The 14,757-nt window shown below is 53.5% G+C and overlaps 1 protein-coding gene across 2 annotated transcripts; it reads right to left on the reverse strand.

Annotated features, from left to right (window-relative positions):
• Positions 1-4,367: 4,367 nt before the first annotated feature.
• NUDC (nuclear distribution C, dynein complex regulator) lies at positions 4,368-13,144 on the reverse strand. Of its 2 annotated transcripts, XM_071768037.1 has the most exons (9): positions 12,836-13,144; positions 12,081-12,158; positions 9,253-9,453; positions 8,804-8,887; positions 8,361-8,474; positions 7,796-7,990; positions 7,108-7,191; positions 6,797-6,915; positions 4,368-5,302 (listed from the first exon to the last, which is right to left on the reverse strand). In XM_071768037.1, the coding sequence occupies exons 1-9, from the start codon at positions 13,127-13,129 to the stop codon at positions 5,251-5,253; spliced, it is 1,221 nt and encodes a 406-aa protein (XP_071624138.1). In that variant the 5' UTR covers positions 13,130-13,144; the 3' UTR covers positions 4,368-5,250. The 2 variants fall into 2 exon arrangements, with proteins under 2 accessions (XP_071624138.1, XP_071624139.1); XM_071768038.1 differs by lacking the exon at positions 12,081-12,158.
• Positions 13,145-14,757: the final 1,613 nt, after the last annotated feature.

The following is a 14,757-nucleotide window of genomic DNA, read 5'->3' on the forward strand; positions in this document are numbered from 1 at the left end:
TCTAAATTGACTTTGATTGTGTGGGGTTTTTTTTCCTTTTTTTTTTTTTTCCTTTTTTTTTTTTTTTTTTTTAAATAAAGCCAAAGATGTGCTCTTTACCTCTGCTGTGCCCTCTTCCTGCTTCCATCCAGGTGGGGTTGAGCAGCCCTGGGCCTTGCTGAGGGAGGTGGGGAGGGGGAATAAAAATCTTTTCATCCATTTGGCAGCTTGGGGCTGGGAGCTGGGACACAGGGAGCCTCTTGGGAAGTCTGGAGGGGAGATGCTGGAAATGAACTCAGGAAGAAATCAGTCTGGGGGGTGGGGGAGGAGAATTTCCAGCTCTTTCCCTGTGGCATTGACAATTCTTGCTGGAAAAGACAACCTGAAGGAGCAGCAGTGTTAAACACCAGGCAGGCAGCAAAGTTTTGGCTTTTTTTTTTTTTGGGGGGGAGGGAACAGAAGTGCTGAGGTACTGCCAGGCTGACTCCTGTTCTTACCTCTGCTGTCAGAGGGGTTCCAAAGAATGTTTATCAGTGTGGTGATAGGGGCTTTATAAATCAAAATATAAATATAAATATAACTGGCCCTGATGGGAAGGGGCAGGATCTGCCTGGGGAGGGCTCAGCCTGACTCTCAGGGTGAGTTTTGCACCAATTTCTCTACAAAACTTCAGCTGTGACCTGCAGAGCTCCATCTCCTGCCCCTTCCCTCCCCCTCCCTGTGCTGAGGGGAAGGGGTCACGGGTGGGTTTTTCCCTCTGATGTCCCAGGATCAACTCAGTGCAAGGTAAGAGGGAGGACGGGATGAGGGCTTGGCACCTCCTTTCCTTTTTCCCCAAATTGGGACCATTTAGGTCTGATAATTCTTCTCCAGTCCCTGCAGATGGGCAGAATCCAGAGCCCAGACTTGAGTCCTTTCTCTGCATTCTTCCTCTGTCTCTTGGCTCCCAATTTTATTCAGCCCAGACCAAGCTCAACCTGGGCAACCACCTCTTGGCAGCATCTTCTGCAGTTGTGCAAGGGATCAGTTTCCTGCCAGGATTTTCAAGCCATGAGCAGGTAAATGCCTTGGTTGGGGTCTCCAGAGGGGATGGGTTTGTGCCTGGAGCCCTCAAACCAAGCAATTGGTGTCCTGGGGGGGCAAAGTGCTGGCCAAGGAGGTGGCTGTGTCACTGCTGTCCCCACCTGCCCTTCCTCTCTCCATTTTCCAAGAGCTTTCCCTGGAAGAGCTGGGTCCTCCCTGTGTTCATTCCTCTAATTGCTTCTCTTGGGATTCTCCTTGAATACCCCCCCATCCCATAAAAGCCTTTCCTGGAGGTTTTTGGGGTGGGAGAGCCCTGGGCTGTGCTGGCAGCCACAGCTCCTGCGGGTGGCAGCACCGAAACGGGTGAGAGCCCGGGCTGGGAAAAACAAAGGGAATTTGGGAATGAGCCCAGAGGAGGGGCTGGAGTCCATGGTGAGGGGGCTGGAGAAGCTCTGGAGCCAGGCTGGGAGAGTTGGGGGTGTTCAGCCTGGAGAAGAGAAGGATCCAGGGAGACCTTAGAGCACCTTCCAGTGCCTGAAGGGATCCAGGAAAGCTGGGGAGGGACTTGGGATGAGGGGCTGGAGGGATGGGATGAGGGGTGATGGGTTTAAATGGCAGAGGGGGGATTGAGGTTGGACATGAGGAAGAAATTCTTTGGGGTGAGGGTGCTGAGCCCCAGGGTGCCCCCAGAAGCTGTGGCTGCCCCATCCCTGGCAGTGTCCAAGGTTGGATGGGGCTTGGAGCACCCTGGGCTGGGGGAGGTGTCCCTGCCCATGGCAGGGGGGGCATTGGGGGGTTTTAAGGTCCCCTCACACCCAAACCAAGCTGTCATTCAGTGATCCACAGCAGCAAAACCCTCCATGGTCTCCTGGGTGTCCAGAGCAGGGCATAAGGGTTGGATTTGGCTCCTGACATGGTGCCTGCTGTGCTCACATTGCTGAGCCCATGGTCCCTGCTCCCTGGTCACTCTGGGATGAGGATTCAGGAAGTTTCTGCTGGTGAGGGCAGAGCTCTCATTTTTAAAGTCTCCCCATTTTTAATGTCTGGCCCTGTTCGAATTGGTCCGAGGCCCATTGCCTGCACAATCTCCTGTTTAATACCCTCAAAAGCAACTTGTTGTTCTGAGCCCCATTTAAAGTCTTTCTTCTTCCAGGTAACCTCGTAGAGAGGTTTCACAATCTGATTATAAGAAGGAATATGCATCCTCCAGAAAGGACATGGACATGCAGTAACACCATGGCAGGGGGGGCTCAGTGCCTGTCCAGTTCTGTCCTGTTCCAGTCCTGTGTCCAGTTCTGGGCCCCTCAGCTCAGGAAGGAGATTGAGGTGCTGGAGCAGGTCCAGAGAAGAGCAAGGAGGCTGGGAAGGGATCCAGCACAAGTCCTGTGAGGAAGGGCTGAGGGAGCTGGGGGTGTTGAGGCTGGAGAAGAGGAGGCTCAGGGGAGACCTCATCACTCTCTCCAACTCCCTGAAAGGAGGTTGGAGCCAGGGGGGGGTTGGGCTCTTTTCCCAGGCAACTCTCAGCAAGACAAGAGGGCACAAGAGGTCTCAAGTTGTGCCAGGGGAGGTTTAGGTTGGACATGAGAAAGAATTTCTTTCTGGAGAGGGTGCTCAGCCATTGGAATGGGCTGCCCAGGGAAGGGGTGGATTCTCCATCCCTGGAGATATTTCAAAAGAGCCTGGATGTGGCACTCAGTGCCATGGGCTGGGAACCACGGGGGGAGTGGATCAAGGGTTGGACTTGATGAGCTCTGAGGTCCCTTCCAACCCAGCCAATTCTATGATTCAGGAGAGACACCCCCAGTAAGAGGAGAACCCCTAAGAACCCCCCCCTAACTTTTCCCTTGGTTAGTCCAAGGGAAACTGCTTTTTAGAAGCAAAAAGGTGGTTCTGCTTCAGCTGGCAAATGTCAGTGACAGTTGGGTGCTTGCAGAGGACAAGGCCACCAGGAGAAACACCTTCTGTTCCGCTGGCTGGGGGGTTGAAGTCCAGGGGTAGTGCTGGGGTCAAGCACTTTTCACAAACACAGCCCCGGGCATTCACCTGCCGTGGGGCTCAGTGCTGCAGCCCTGGCCCCATTCCCCAGGACTCTTTGCCTGCAAGGCAAAATGCCACCCTACCACCACCCCCCCACAAAAAAAAAAAAACCAACAAACCTCCCCCAGCTTCCTCTGGGGTTCCCACCTCTGTCTGAGCTCTGTTTTCTCCCAACCTGCAAGTGACACCCACCAGATCCGAGCCCCGTCAGCCTGAGCTGGGAAAATCCAGGTGTTTCCAACACAATCACACAACCCAACCCCCTGCAGGGGCTGAGGACAGGGACAGCCACTAAGACCTGGGGTTTGGTAACACTGAGGGAGCTCAGTGGCTCTTGGGGACAATTTTTTCACTGACACAGAGTGCTCAGGCCCTGGCCCAGGCTGCTCAGGGCAGTGGTGGAGTCCCCAGCCCTTGGCCCTGGGGGGAATGGAGGGGTTGGGTTTGATCTTTGAGGGCATTTCCCACCTTCATGATTCCAGGCAGGCAGCACAACACTGGAATGATGACCTCCAGGTCCCACCATGATCCCACCAGATCCAGGGAGCTGCCAGCCCTTGGCTCAGGTTGGACTCAGGGGGTTGGGGGTGTGTTGTGCAGAGCTGAGGTGGTTCAAGTAATAAAGGTCCAGGTTGGGGTGGTGCCACGAGCCACACTTTGTCCCCGTGAGCCACCCCAGAGCCTTTTCTTGCTCCTCAGGAAGGGCTGTGGATCCCTCGAGCTCCAGGGAGCAGCAGCAGAGCTGTGACACACGACTGAGAATGGGGTGAAGCTCACTGCACCCCCAGAACTGACCAACAGGACCTGGGGGAGCTGTAAGATGAGGAGGTTGGAAGATCCAACAGCCCAGATCCAGATCCTTGCCTCAGGTAACTGCTCACCTGGGTGGGTGCTGCTTTGTGACCCCCTGAGAGCCTTAGAAAAGTAAATGCAAAGTGTCTTAAGACTCAAAAAAACCCCCAAAATAAAACAAAACAAAAAAAAACCACCCCAAACCAAAAAAACCAACCCACCAGGTGCAACGCCAAGCTGCACTTTGCCCAAAGAGGTTTTTGAGTTTCTTTCCAGCTCTTTGGGTGGGAAGTGGAACCCTTGAGGTGGCAGAGGGCAGAACCAGCACAGCAGGGAGCTGAGGTCAGCCCTGGGGCCAGGGTGGCTTCCTCAGTGCAGTCGTGAGCAGAGCCTGGAGCCCTGCTCATCCCCCAGTGTCCCCAGCAGGGAGCCCCAGGGGGATTTATCACCCCCAACCCTGTGGCTCCTTCCCAGCTGCTGCCCCCTTTCCCAGCTCCCCATCCCTACCTGGAGCAGGAATCACACACTCTCCCTGGGAACTTGCCACTTTCTTTATGTTTTTAACAAGGACATGGACATGCAGTAACGCCGTGGCAGGGGGGGGCTCAGTGCCTGTCAGGAGAGACACCCCCAGTAAGAAGAGCAACCCCAAAGAACCCCCCCCTAACTTTTCCCTTGCTGTAAAACACCCCAAAAACCCCTCCAGCTGGGATGGGAGCCCTGCAAGGCTCAGTCTGTTCCACTCCTGGTGAGAATGGAAGCAGCAGGCAGGAGGAGCAGGGTTTGAGCTGAGGCAGCAGCTGCTGACTGGGGCTTTTTAAACTCTTCCCTTCCCCCAGAGGCAGAAGGAGAATTATTTAACAAATTAAACTGGCCCTTGTTTTCACAGGGAAGCAGAGGGGAAAGGAGTGAAAACCTGGGGAGTATCTGCAGCCAAAGAGCAGAGTAGATGAGCAGCTCAAGAGCCAGGAGGTGAAGGCAGGAGACACATTAAGGGTCTGTCCCAAATCCCCTCCAGCCTGGCTCTTGCAGCCCCAATGCTCTCTGAGCCCTCCTAACTGCTCTTTGGGAAGTGTCACAGGGGGCTGAGAGGAGCTGCTGCAGGTTAATTCCATGGCCTTGTGCTCTGCTCCCTGCAGGACAACTTCCCAGGGAAGCTCTGGAAGGCCAGGCTGGATGTGGCTCTGAGCAACGTGGTCTGGTGGGATGCATCCCTTGCTCGTGGCAGGGAGGTTGGAATTGGATGATCCTTAAGATCCTTTCCATCCCAAACCATTCCATGAGGAGGACATCAGGAAGCTGGGGGCTGGGGATGCTGGAAATGTTGATTTGCCCCAGGTGAGGGATCCCTGCAAATTTGGCAATGGGTATCCTGCCCTGTTTGATGGGCTGAGAAAAATGGGGTGGGAGGGGGGGGGTTCAGTTGAATTTAGCCTTTGAAAAGTCCATTTCTGGATGCTGTTCCATGAACCTGCAAGAAAAAACAAAGAGCAGAAGGGTGGGTATGAGTCAGGAGGAACACTCAACAGCTCAGTCTGGGGGGGGAAGGCATCTCCCCTCTCTGCACCATCCATTTTGCTTCCTCCCCACACCCACAGAGCCTCCTGGGACACCCTCCCTTCACTACAAACATTTTTTCCTCGGGTCAGTGGTATCAGGAACCCTCCCTGCCACCAAGGGCAGCAAGTCCAGACACATGAGAGTTATTAATGAGCACACACACCCTTTAACCCTCCCCTCTCAGACAGACACGTAGCAACTGTGACCCTGCCTCTGGGGCAGAGGGGAGATTGTGAGGGCAGATTAGGATTTCAGCTCAAACTGAAGTTCCCTTCAGCATTACTGGGGATGTGGCAGTGAAAAACTCATGAAGGACCTGACCAGAGGAACTGGTCAGAACCCAGGTACCACCCAGTTTCCTGCAATCCCCAGTGGATGGGACTCTTTGGACTCAGGTTGCCACATCAGAAAAGTTCTGAGAAGCTCCTGGCTTCCTCCTCTGCCCTGCAGTTCCCCAAGGGATGCAACACAAACCATGTGGAGGCTTCAAGTTTTCCTCCCTGTTCTCATCTGGTTTCCCCCTCAAATGCCACCACAGTGTTTCCATTTCCCTGGAAATGTGTGCTGCAAGAGCAGTGTCCTTGTCCAGCAGCCAGGAGGGCTTCACTGGCAGAGATCAGGACCCACCTGGCTGTCACTGGGTCTCCTTTGGCCTGAACAAAGTCTAAACTTCCTCTCTGCTCTTTACCAGCCAAGCCAAACTTCCAGAGCACTGAACGAGTGACCTTGCTGCTGAGTTATCCCAAATGTGGCCTTCCCAGGAGGAGAGAGGACTGCTCCCTCCTTTCTCCTAACCCAAGGACCTTTACATCCCTTCCAACCCCAACCATTCCATGATTCTAAGGCTCTTTGCCCTGAGCAAAGCTTCTCCCACTACAGATAAGGCAAGGAAAAGCAGGAGCCAGGCCTGGCAGCCTTAATCCTCCTTCCAATCCCCAGGTAAGATGTGGGGCTGCACTTGCTGCACGACCTGGAATTGCCTCCACACCTTCCCACATGGCCTTGGGAGCTCCCTGAGTAAATTCCCTGCCAAGGTGTGCTCATGCCAAACAGGGCAATAAAGGCATAAAAGTGCCATGGGCCTGGAGACAGCAGGTGTGGAGGGAGGAGGGAGGATGCCTGGCACTACTGGGAGATTAGAAAACAATCAAGACCATGTTAAAGTTCAGTACAGATGGTACCTCCACCCCCAAACATGCTTTCTGGACTTGCTATCAGCAAGATAAGACAACTCCAGAGCTAAGTTCTAGCCAGGATTTCCTGTTAGGCACTTCCAGAGGGTTTCAGAGACACCAGTGCTTGGCCAGCCACTTCCTGACTCCTTGATGTCAACACAAGTAGGGCTGAAGGCCAAGATGAGGGGCTCAGGAAAGCAAGGAGCCACTAATTAAGGAGGTTTACCCACTTTTTTAGTATGTCTTGCTTCTTCTGCTCATCAGATGTGGGGAGGCCCATGGATTTCTGACGTTGATCATACATCATTTTCTCCACCATGCTGCGGGTCTCACTGTCCAGGTCTGACAACTGGAAAGCAAAACTTGAATTAAAGTTGGAAAAACTCAACCCACACACTCAGCTTCAGTCAGCTGAAAGTCTTCTATTCCCTTCTATCAGCAGATCCACCAGTACTCCCAGTATTGGTGGTACACTGGTAGAACAGAGCCACTGGGTCTAAGCTGAGGGTGAGCAAGGCTCCATTCCAGGGGCAGTTTTTACCTTTGAGTTCTCTGGGTTAATTTTCTTGGTGTTGATTTCTGGGTCTGTGGAGACCAGTTTGTTCCACCATTCCATCTTGTTGATCTGAGGGAAGCAAAAATGGTTTTGTTGTTTTGGTTTTTTTTTTCCTGGGATTGTTCTAGGAATTTTCTGTCTCGGTTACAGGAAAAACAAAAAAAGCTGCTGGAATCCAACTTTTGACAGATTTTCTGTAAAATAGGACCCTGGATCAAGGGATTTCATTCCTCACCACTCCAGGTAGCCTGAATTTCCACAACTAGGAATCTGGGAGCAGGTCACCTGTCACATTTGACATGACATAAATAGGACAACAAACTAATGACCTGGAGAAGCCCAAGAGCAGCACTAAGGTCTGGCCCTGGTTGTTGGTGTCACTGACATGTCAAAACGTGGCATTATTCCATTAAGAAACAACTTTAAACTGACTGATTTCCCTCCAGCTTTTCCTGAACTGCTGCACAAAGGATTAGATGAAACTGGATGAGAATAAATTAGGCTGAAAACAGGAGGAACTTGCAAAGCTCTGCTCCCAACAGCATCATGGGGACACTGTCCCAGGGCTAAGCACAGCTCTTCAGCCCTGAGCTTCCACAGGACTTCTCAGGCTCTGGTTTCACCAGGAAGGAGGCAGAGGAGCCTGAATCTTCCCTGCCTCATCCTCCTTTACCTTCTCCAGGTGCACGGTGACTGTTTTTCCATCTTCAATCAGCCAGGAGCTCTCCTCCACCTTCACCTCATTGAAGAGCTCCCCATCAATGAGGGGTGAATGTCCCTTCAGGCCCACCCTGAGGCGGCGTCTCTGGATATCAACCACCAGGTCCTTCCCCTTCAACCTGAAGTTCACCTTGAAAGGGATGGCCAGCTGGGGCAGAGAAAGCAGAACTGAGGAGCTGAGCAGTGAACATCACCTCTCCTGCTGCTGCTTTAACCCTTTCTGCCTTCACAGAGCAAGGCCTGATCTCCCCTGGGGTACTGAGTGAGGTGACAGAGACAAGAGCAAGTTCAAAACCTCAAAGGGACCATAAAAAAGGAAGCAAGACTTTAATCAAGGTTTGGCCAAGCTCACTACAGCTTCTGGGAGTTTTATTTAGTTACCAAACTCTCTCCCAGCTGTTGAAATCCTGCTGTGAAGCACAGCAATGTCCCACAGGTGACTGTGATCCAAGGAATCAGCTCCATTCCCTATTCCCCAGCATGGATTCCTTGGCTCCTGGTGGCAAAGCAATACTTACATCCAGCTCTGAGAGAGTTTGTGTCCATCGATAATTTGGGAGGTCAGCTCCATTGCCAGAGTTGGGTTTCAGTTTTCCTTTATCCTTCTCATCTTCCTCTTCATCATCTGTTTCCTAAACAACCAATTTAAAGTGCAAAGAAAGCAGCTTTTCAGGGTTTCCTTTATCTTTCACTTGTATCAACAGTTCTCGGGTTGCAAGAATACGTAAGAATTCTTATAAGAATTATTTTATAAGAATTTTAGCTGCATATGTGACAGTCACAGAAATGGTGTCTCTGTAAAAATATAATTACAAGGAAAAAGGACAAAAAAAACCCCCATATTGAAGCCTTTGAGAACTGTGTTTTCTTAAAGAAAACCAGGACACCTCCTCACACTCTCAGTTCTCATGCTTGCCCGTTTATTTCTCTCAGCCCAAAATAAGCCCTAGAGGAGCTTTACCTGTCTGTTAGAATCTGGAGATTCACCTCCATCCTCTGAGGGTTTCACTGGGACGTTGTTAACCTGTCCTTGCACCTCTTTTTTCTGTTTAAAAAGAGAAGGAAGCAGCTCAGCTGAGGGGCAGGACCTGGTGTCACTGACTGAGCTGACACTAGGTGGCCTCACTTGAAAATCAAGAGCAGGATTTGACCCTGCAGCCCAATCTGACCTGAAATTTGCAACCCTTAGGCCAGGGTTCCAGGGCAGGGGGACAACTCCCTTGGGTCCTCACACCTTGAGGCCTGCAGCAGAGGGTTTGAGAGAGGAATGACACTGCTACCACAAGCACTGCTTTGCCTCACTGAAGTTTGCAGCACCCCAGTGGCCCGAAGGACCCAACCTGAGCCATTTTCACGGCGCTACGGGCAGAGGGAGACAAAGAAAATCCCAGCAGGCAGCCCCTCTCTCACCTGCTCAATTTCCAGCTGCAGCCTTTCTGCTTCCTCATCTGTGAGTTCCTTAATCCTTGGCTCGTTTGCTTCCTGCTTTTCCTTAGCCAGCTTTGCAGCTCTCTCTGCCTTTTCCCGCCGCTCCGCCTCTTGCCGAGCTTTCTTCTCCTTCCTCTCCTTCTGAGCCAGTTTGTTGTGGTGGTTGAAGGTCTCTGTGATCAGCTGGAAGACAGGAACACACAGCAAAAGGGCTTAAAAAAATCCTTTTTTCAAACCCCTAGGAAGCCAACTCGCTGCCTGCAGGAGCTGGGGAGTGTTTGCCAGTGGCACAGAGGTGATTTTCGACTGCAAATCCGAAGGGAAAACTCCAAATAGTGCAGTGCAGCCCTTCCCAGTTCTCCCTCACACAGGGGATGTCATGGAGAAAAGAGAAAAATAAAGGTTTGCCATTTGTTTTGGCCTTTGTGCCATTCCAGCAGGCTGAAAAAATGCTTCCCCCAGCTGTTTGACAGCTACTCCCTACATCCAGGACAGGCTTAAAAAAACAGAGTCACTGGACCCAAGTTTTTTTTAACTAATTCTGACCTTTTCTCCAGAGGAGAAATATTTGAAAATCTCCAGAGGTGGGGGTGGGGGGGATGGAAGTTCCTTCACAAATCTCCCACCCTCCCTGCAAACTCCTGTGGTGCTGGGAGTGTGAGCAGCAAAACCTCAGGGTCTGTGATGCCAACACTGCTGAGGGGCTGAGAGCCCCGGGCAGGGTGCAGGGAGCACCCACCAGGTCTGGGTTTCACTCCAGAAAAAGAGTTTAGACACAACCTGAGAGAAGAAACTGGAATGGAGAGAGTGCTGAGTCAATGGGTTCCTGTCCTGCTTGGTACAAAACCCAAATGTTTCATGGGGGAGGGTTCAACACCTTGGCAGGGCAAACTCAGAGCCTTTCTGGAGCTTTGTAACCAACCCCTGAGTGTTTCTGCTTGGCTTTAAACAAACATTTATTTATTTTTACTTTCTTTTATTTCATTTTATGCCTCCCAGAACCCCAGGTGTGTCTCCCAGCCTCCACTCCTGAGCACACCAAGACCCACGTTGAGCAAACCCCCTGCCTGGCAGGGTGCAGACCCCCAGCTCCCTCCATGTCCCCCCCACTCTCTCCTCAAATCCCCCCCTCCCCCAAAGACAGCGACTTCCCCACCCCCTCCTCTTCCTCACAGGGCTGGGGAAGCAGCTCCTGCCATTTTTTGTGGCTGTTGTGGTGGCAGAGGCTCTGTGCTGAGCCACGGTGACACCCCCACCTCTTGGTTTGGTTTTTGGCAGGGATTTGCTCTGGAATTGCCACCACCAGCAGCTCCCCAGCACTGCCCTCTGCTTCTGCCTGAGGGGCTGCTCCAGGATCCATTCCCTGGGAACAGGAAGCTGCCCAGGAATTTGGGGAGATTTGCTCTTTGGGGAGATTTGCTCTTTGGTCTGACTCGAAGAGGAGGGATTGAGGTTGGACATAAGGAAGAAATTCTTTGGGGTGAGGGTGCTGAGCCCCAGGGTGCCCCCAGAAGCTGTGGCTGCCCCATCCCTGGCAGTGTCCAAGGTTGGATGGGGCTTGGAGCCCCCTGGGCTGGGGGAGGGGTCCCTGGATTGTCCAGGTGGGACTGGAGGAGCTTTAAGGTCCCCTCCAGCCCAAACCCTTCCATGATTCCTTGCTGATTAAGTCAAGGAGCATTAATTATGTTTGCCTCATCCCTGGAAGCTTTCATGGACACCTTGGATGGGGCTTGGAGCACCCTGGGCTGGGGGAGGGGTCCCTGCCCATGGCAGGGGGGGCACTGGGGGGGCTTTGAGGTCCCTTCCCACCCAAACCAGTTTGGGATTTGATGAATCCAACCCAAACCAGTTTGGGATTGTGTTCTCTGAAGTGGCAAAGCTCAGGCAGACAAGAAGTGGGGAAGAGGATGGTTTCAAATGATCATCAGATCATAAAATAGAGGGCAGACAGGTCCCTGCTGTGCAGCACTGAACACCCAACCCTGCCACATCCAACCCAGCAGCAGTGCCTGGTTTCCCAGTGAAATCCCAGTATCCAGGAAGGGGATCAGCTGCTGTACTGGTGAAAAAAACCCCAAAAAACCAACAACCAACCCTTCAGTTCCTGCAGGAGGGTTCTGGTTTTGATTTCCCAGCTGTGAAACCATTTTAGTTTTCAGCTCTCCAGCTGCCTTGAGGAATCCTCTGCAGGACAGGAGATGTTTCAGGGTGCCCAGGAAGCCCCCCAGGTTTGTCCCCACCCCCCAGCACGCTGGCCCCGTGTGGGCACCACAGCCCCAGGAGAAAGGTGCAAGGGATGTGGACTTTGTGCTTGAGGTGAGCAAACAAGGTCACCCAGGGTCATCAACACCACGGTGTCTGTCACTGTGAAGTCACCAAGTCTGGCAGCTCTGCTTTCCAAACAAGCCTTTGGCCAGAGAGTGGCCAAAAAAACCCCAAAAAAACAAAAAAAAAACCAACCCAACAACCACCCCACAAACCCTGCAGTGTCACACAAACAAACCTCACCTCAGCCAGGTGGAGGCTGGGAGAGCCCCCTTGGGTTCTGTGGCCTGGGAGACAGAAAATAAAAAATAAATCTTGCTTGAAAAGCAAACAGAAGCCCTCAGTGGTTGGTTGCAAAGGCACTGGAGGTTTTGAGTTGCTCTTTAGGATATTTTTTTATCAGTGATGGCTTTCAGCAGCACCGTGGGGTTGTGGTGGGGACTTCTCCAGGCAGGGAACTCAGTGCAGCCCAGCTGGGGGCTGGCATGGGAGTTGTCAGGCATTACAGCTTGGGGGTTTGGGCTGGGTTTGTGTTTTGTTTTTACCTTCTCTGCTATTCCATCTTCTCCACCGGTGAAAAAATCGGTTTTACGCCTCAGGAAACTAAAGAAGGTGTTGACAAGCTGGGGGGAGGGGGAGCAGGGAAGGGGGTGGGGAAAGGGGGAGGAGACAGAGACAAAAAAAGAGCCATGAGAGCAGATCAAATCACCTCCTGCCTCTCCTTGGTGCTCCCGGTGCCAGGACGGGACTGAAATCAACCCCGGGGCTCTTGCCCTGGGCAAATACCCTTTCTTTTAAAAAAAAAAAAACTGCAGCTCCGGGATTCCCAGTTTTCAGAAGGAGCATCGGTGCGGTTCAGATTTCAGGTTTGAGCACCCAGGGTGTTGCCTGCAGCAGGAATTGGGGCCGGGGGGCTCCAGGATTCAGCCGAACCTCAGGGGGCCACCAGCAGCTTGGAGGGACCCCCAAACCCCTCCAAGTGTTCTTCACCACGCAAGAGAGGACCCCGCAGCTCCTCAGCCCCTCATTAGCATCCCCCTAATTAATCCCCGCCTCCTCCTGGGCTCTCATCGCCTCCCTCCGAGAGAGGAGGAGCTGCCCACGTGCTGCCCGGGGAGGACCGGAACACGAGGAGCCCAAACTACCCCCCGCCTCCTCTCCCTCCTCCCGGGCCCGCCCCGCTTCTCCCCCCCCCCAGTTCGAACCCCGGGGAATACAGAAAAGCTTCGCCCCCTCTCCTCCCCCCCCCCCCACTCCTTTCCGCCGCCGCTCCCCCCGCACCCGGTCCCGGCGGCGCTACCTCCCGCACTCCCCCCTGGTGCTGCTGGGCCATGGCGAGCAGCATCCCGTCGAAGCGATCCTCCTGCTCCGCCGCCTCCTCCGCGCTCAGCCCCATCCCGCTCCGCCGCCGCCTCAGCGTCCTCACTGCTCGCCGCCGGAAGCGGAAACTCCGCCAGAGCGGAAAGGCGCCTGCGCCCAACCTCTGCGGCTCCACCAATCGCAGCGCTCCTCGGTGCCCGTTGCTCAACGCGGATTGGCTGGGGGTGCTGTCAATCTGACGCGAGGAGGAGGGGCGCCGGGCCGCGGTTGCCATAGCGACGGCGGTTTCAGGGCCTTTCCAGAAGGCTCCGCCAGGCCCGGGCCGGGCAGGGCAGGGCAAGGGGGTCCCACTGAGCCCCGGGCAGCAGCCGCGGGGTGGGGACCTCAGCCCCTGGTGGAACGGCGGTGTTAAACACCGGGCAGGCTGGCGGCAAAGTCTTGTGGGGTTTTTTTGTTGTTTTGGTTTTTTTTTTTTTAATTGCTTGGCAACAGAAGTGCTGAGGTACTGCCAGGCTGGCTCCTGTCCTTACCTCTGCTGTCAGAGGGGTTCCAAAGAACGTTTATCAGTGTGGTGATAGGCCCTTTGTAAATAAATATAAATATAAATATAAATATAAATATAAATATAAATATAAATATAAATATATCTCAGGCAGCTCTGGCAGCCGTCCCACCTCCCGCAGTGGGGTGAACGGGAGGCAGTGTGTGTGCCCAGGTGGCCACCAAAAAGGCCAAGAAGGCCACCAACTCCCTGGCTAGGATCATGGCTGGTGTGGCCAGCACATCAGGGCAGGGATTGCCCCCCTGTGCTGGGCACTGCTGAGGCTGCACCTCAAATCCTGGGGTCTGGGTGTGAAATGAGACACTGGGGGTGTCCAGAGAAGGGGAATGGAGGTGGGGAAGGGTCTGGAGAACTTGTGAGGAGCTGAGGGTGCTGATCCTGGAGCAGAGGAGGCTGAGGGGAGACCTTGTGGCTCTCTGCAACCCCCTGAGAGGAGGTTGGAGCCAGGGGGGGTCGGGCTCTGCTCCCAAGGAACAAGGGATGGGACAAGAGGAACTTTTGGCACAACTCAAGTGGTGCCAGGGGAGGTTTAGGTTGGAGCTGGGGAAGAATTTCTCCCTGGAAAGGGTTGTCAGGGCCTGGCCCAGGCTGCCCAGGGCAGGGCTGGAGTCCCCATCATCCCTGGAGGGGTTTCAGACCCTGGGGATGTGGGGATGAGGGACATGGGGTGGGGGTGGCCTTGGTCAGCATTGGGGTCATGGTTGGACTTGGGGATCTTGAAGGGCTTTCCCAGCCTGAGGGACTCTGTGGTGGAGTCCCCACCATCCCTGGAAGGGTTTCTGAGCCCTGGGGATGTGGGGATGAGGGACACGGGGTTGGATGTGATGATCTGGAAAGGTCTTTCCCAAGCAAAACAATTCTTTGATTTTAAGGTGGAAATCTGCCAGTTTGCCCTTCCCCTGCCCCACCTTTCCACCGAGGGCCCTGCCTGGGGTTGAACCCCACAGTCCCTCACCTCTCTGGGCTTCTCTTCCTCCGACACCAGTGCTGGCAGCAAGGTCAGGCAAACAACCACTGATAAATCCATTTCCAGGTTGCTTTTTCCAAGGCCATGGAACACGGGGGCTCAGACAAACGTGTGTGAACCTCCTGGCAGCCCTGCCCGGGGCCTTGGTGCCATGGTACAGCTGGGGGAATGACTCTGTTTATCCTCTTGGGGTAATCATGATAAGGCTGCCCAACCCCTTCATTGAGAAAACACCCAGGGAGAAATCATCTGACACAAACCAATCAGCCTGGGTGGTGGTGGCTTGTGGTGGTTTTTTTTGTTGTTTTTTTTTTTTTTTTTTCTTGCTGTTGGTTTATTATTTAGAGTTTCCAGCACGCAGCGGTCAAGGCTG

The sequence above is a fragment of the Heliangelus exortis genome, chromosome 24, assembly GCF_036169615.1.
Source record: "Heliangelus exortis chromosome 24, bHelExo1.hap1, whole genome shotgun sequence".
NCBI classification, from domain to species: domain Eukaryota; kingdom Metazoa; phylum Chordata; class Aves; order Apodiformes; family Trochilidae; genus Heliangelus; species Heliangelus exortis.

Coding starts and splice junctions, on each gene's coding strand:
- NUDC (XM_071768037.1), bottom strand. CDS start 13,129: ATGGCAACCGCGGCCCGGCGCCCCTCCTCCTCGCGTCAGATTGACAGC. Junction 9,454..12,080: donor AAGATGGAATAGCAGAGAAG/GTAAAAACAAAA, acceptor CCTGTCTTCCAG/CTGATCACAGAGACCTTCAA. Junction 8,888..9,252: donor TGCAGCTGGAAATTGAGCAG/GTGAGAGAGGGG, acceptor CTTTTTAAACAG/AAAAAAGAGGTGCAAGGACA.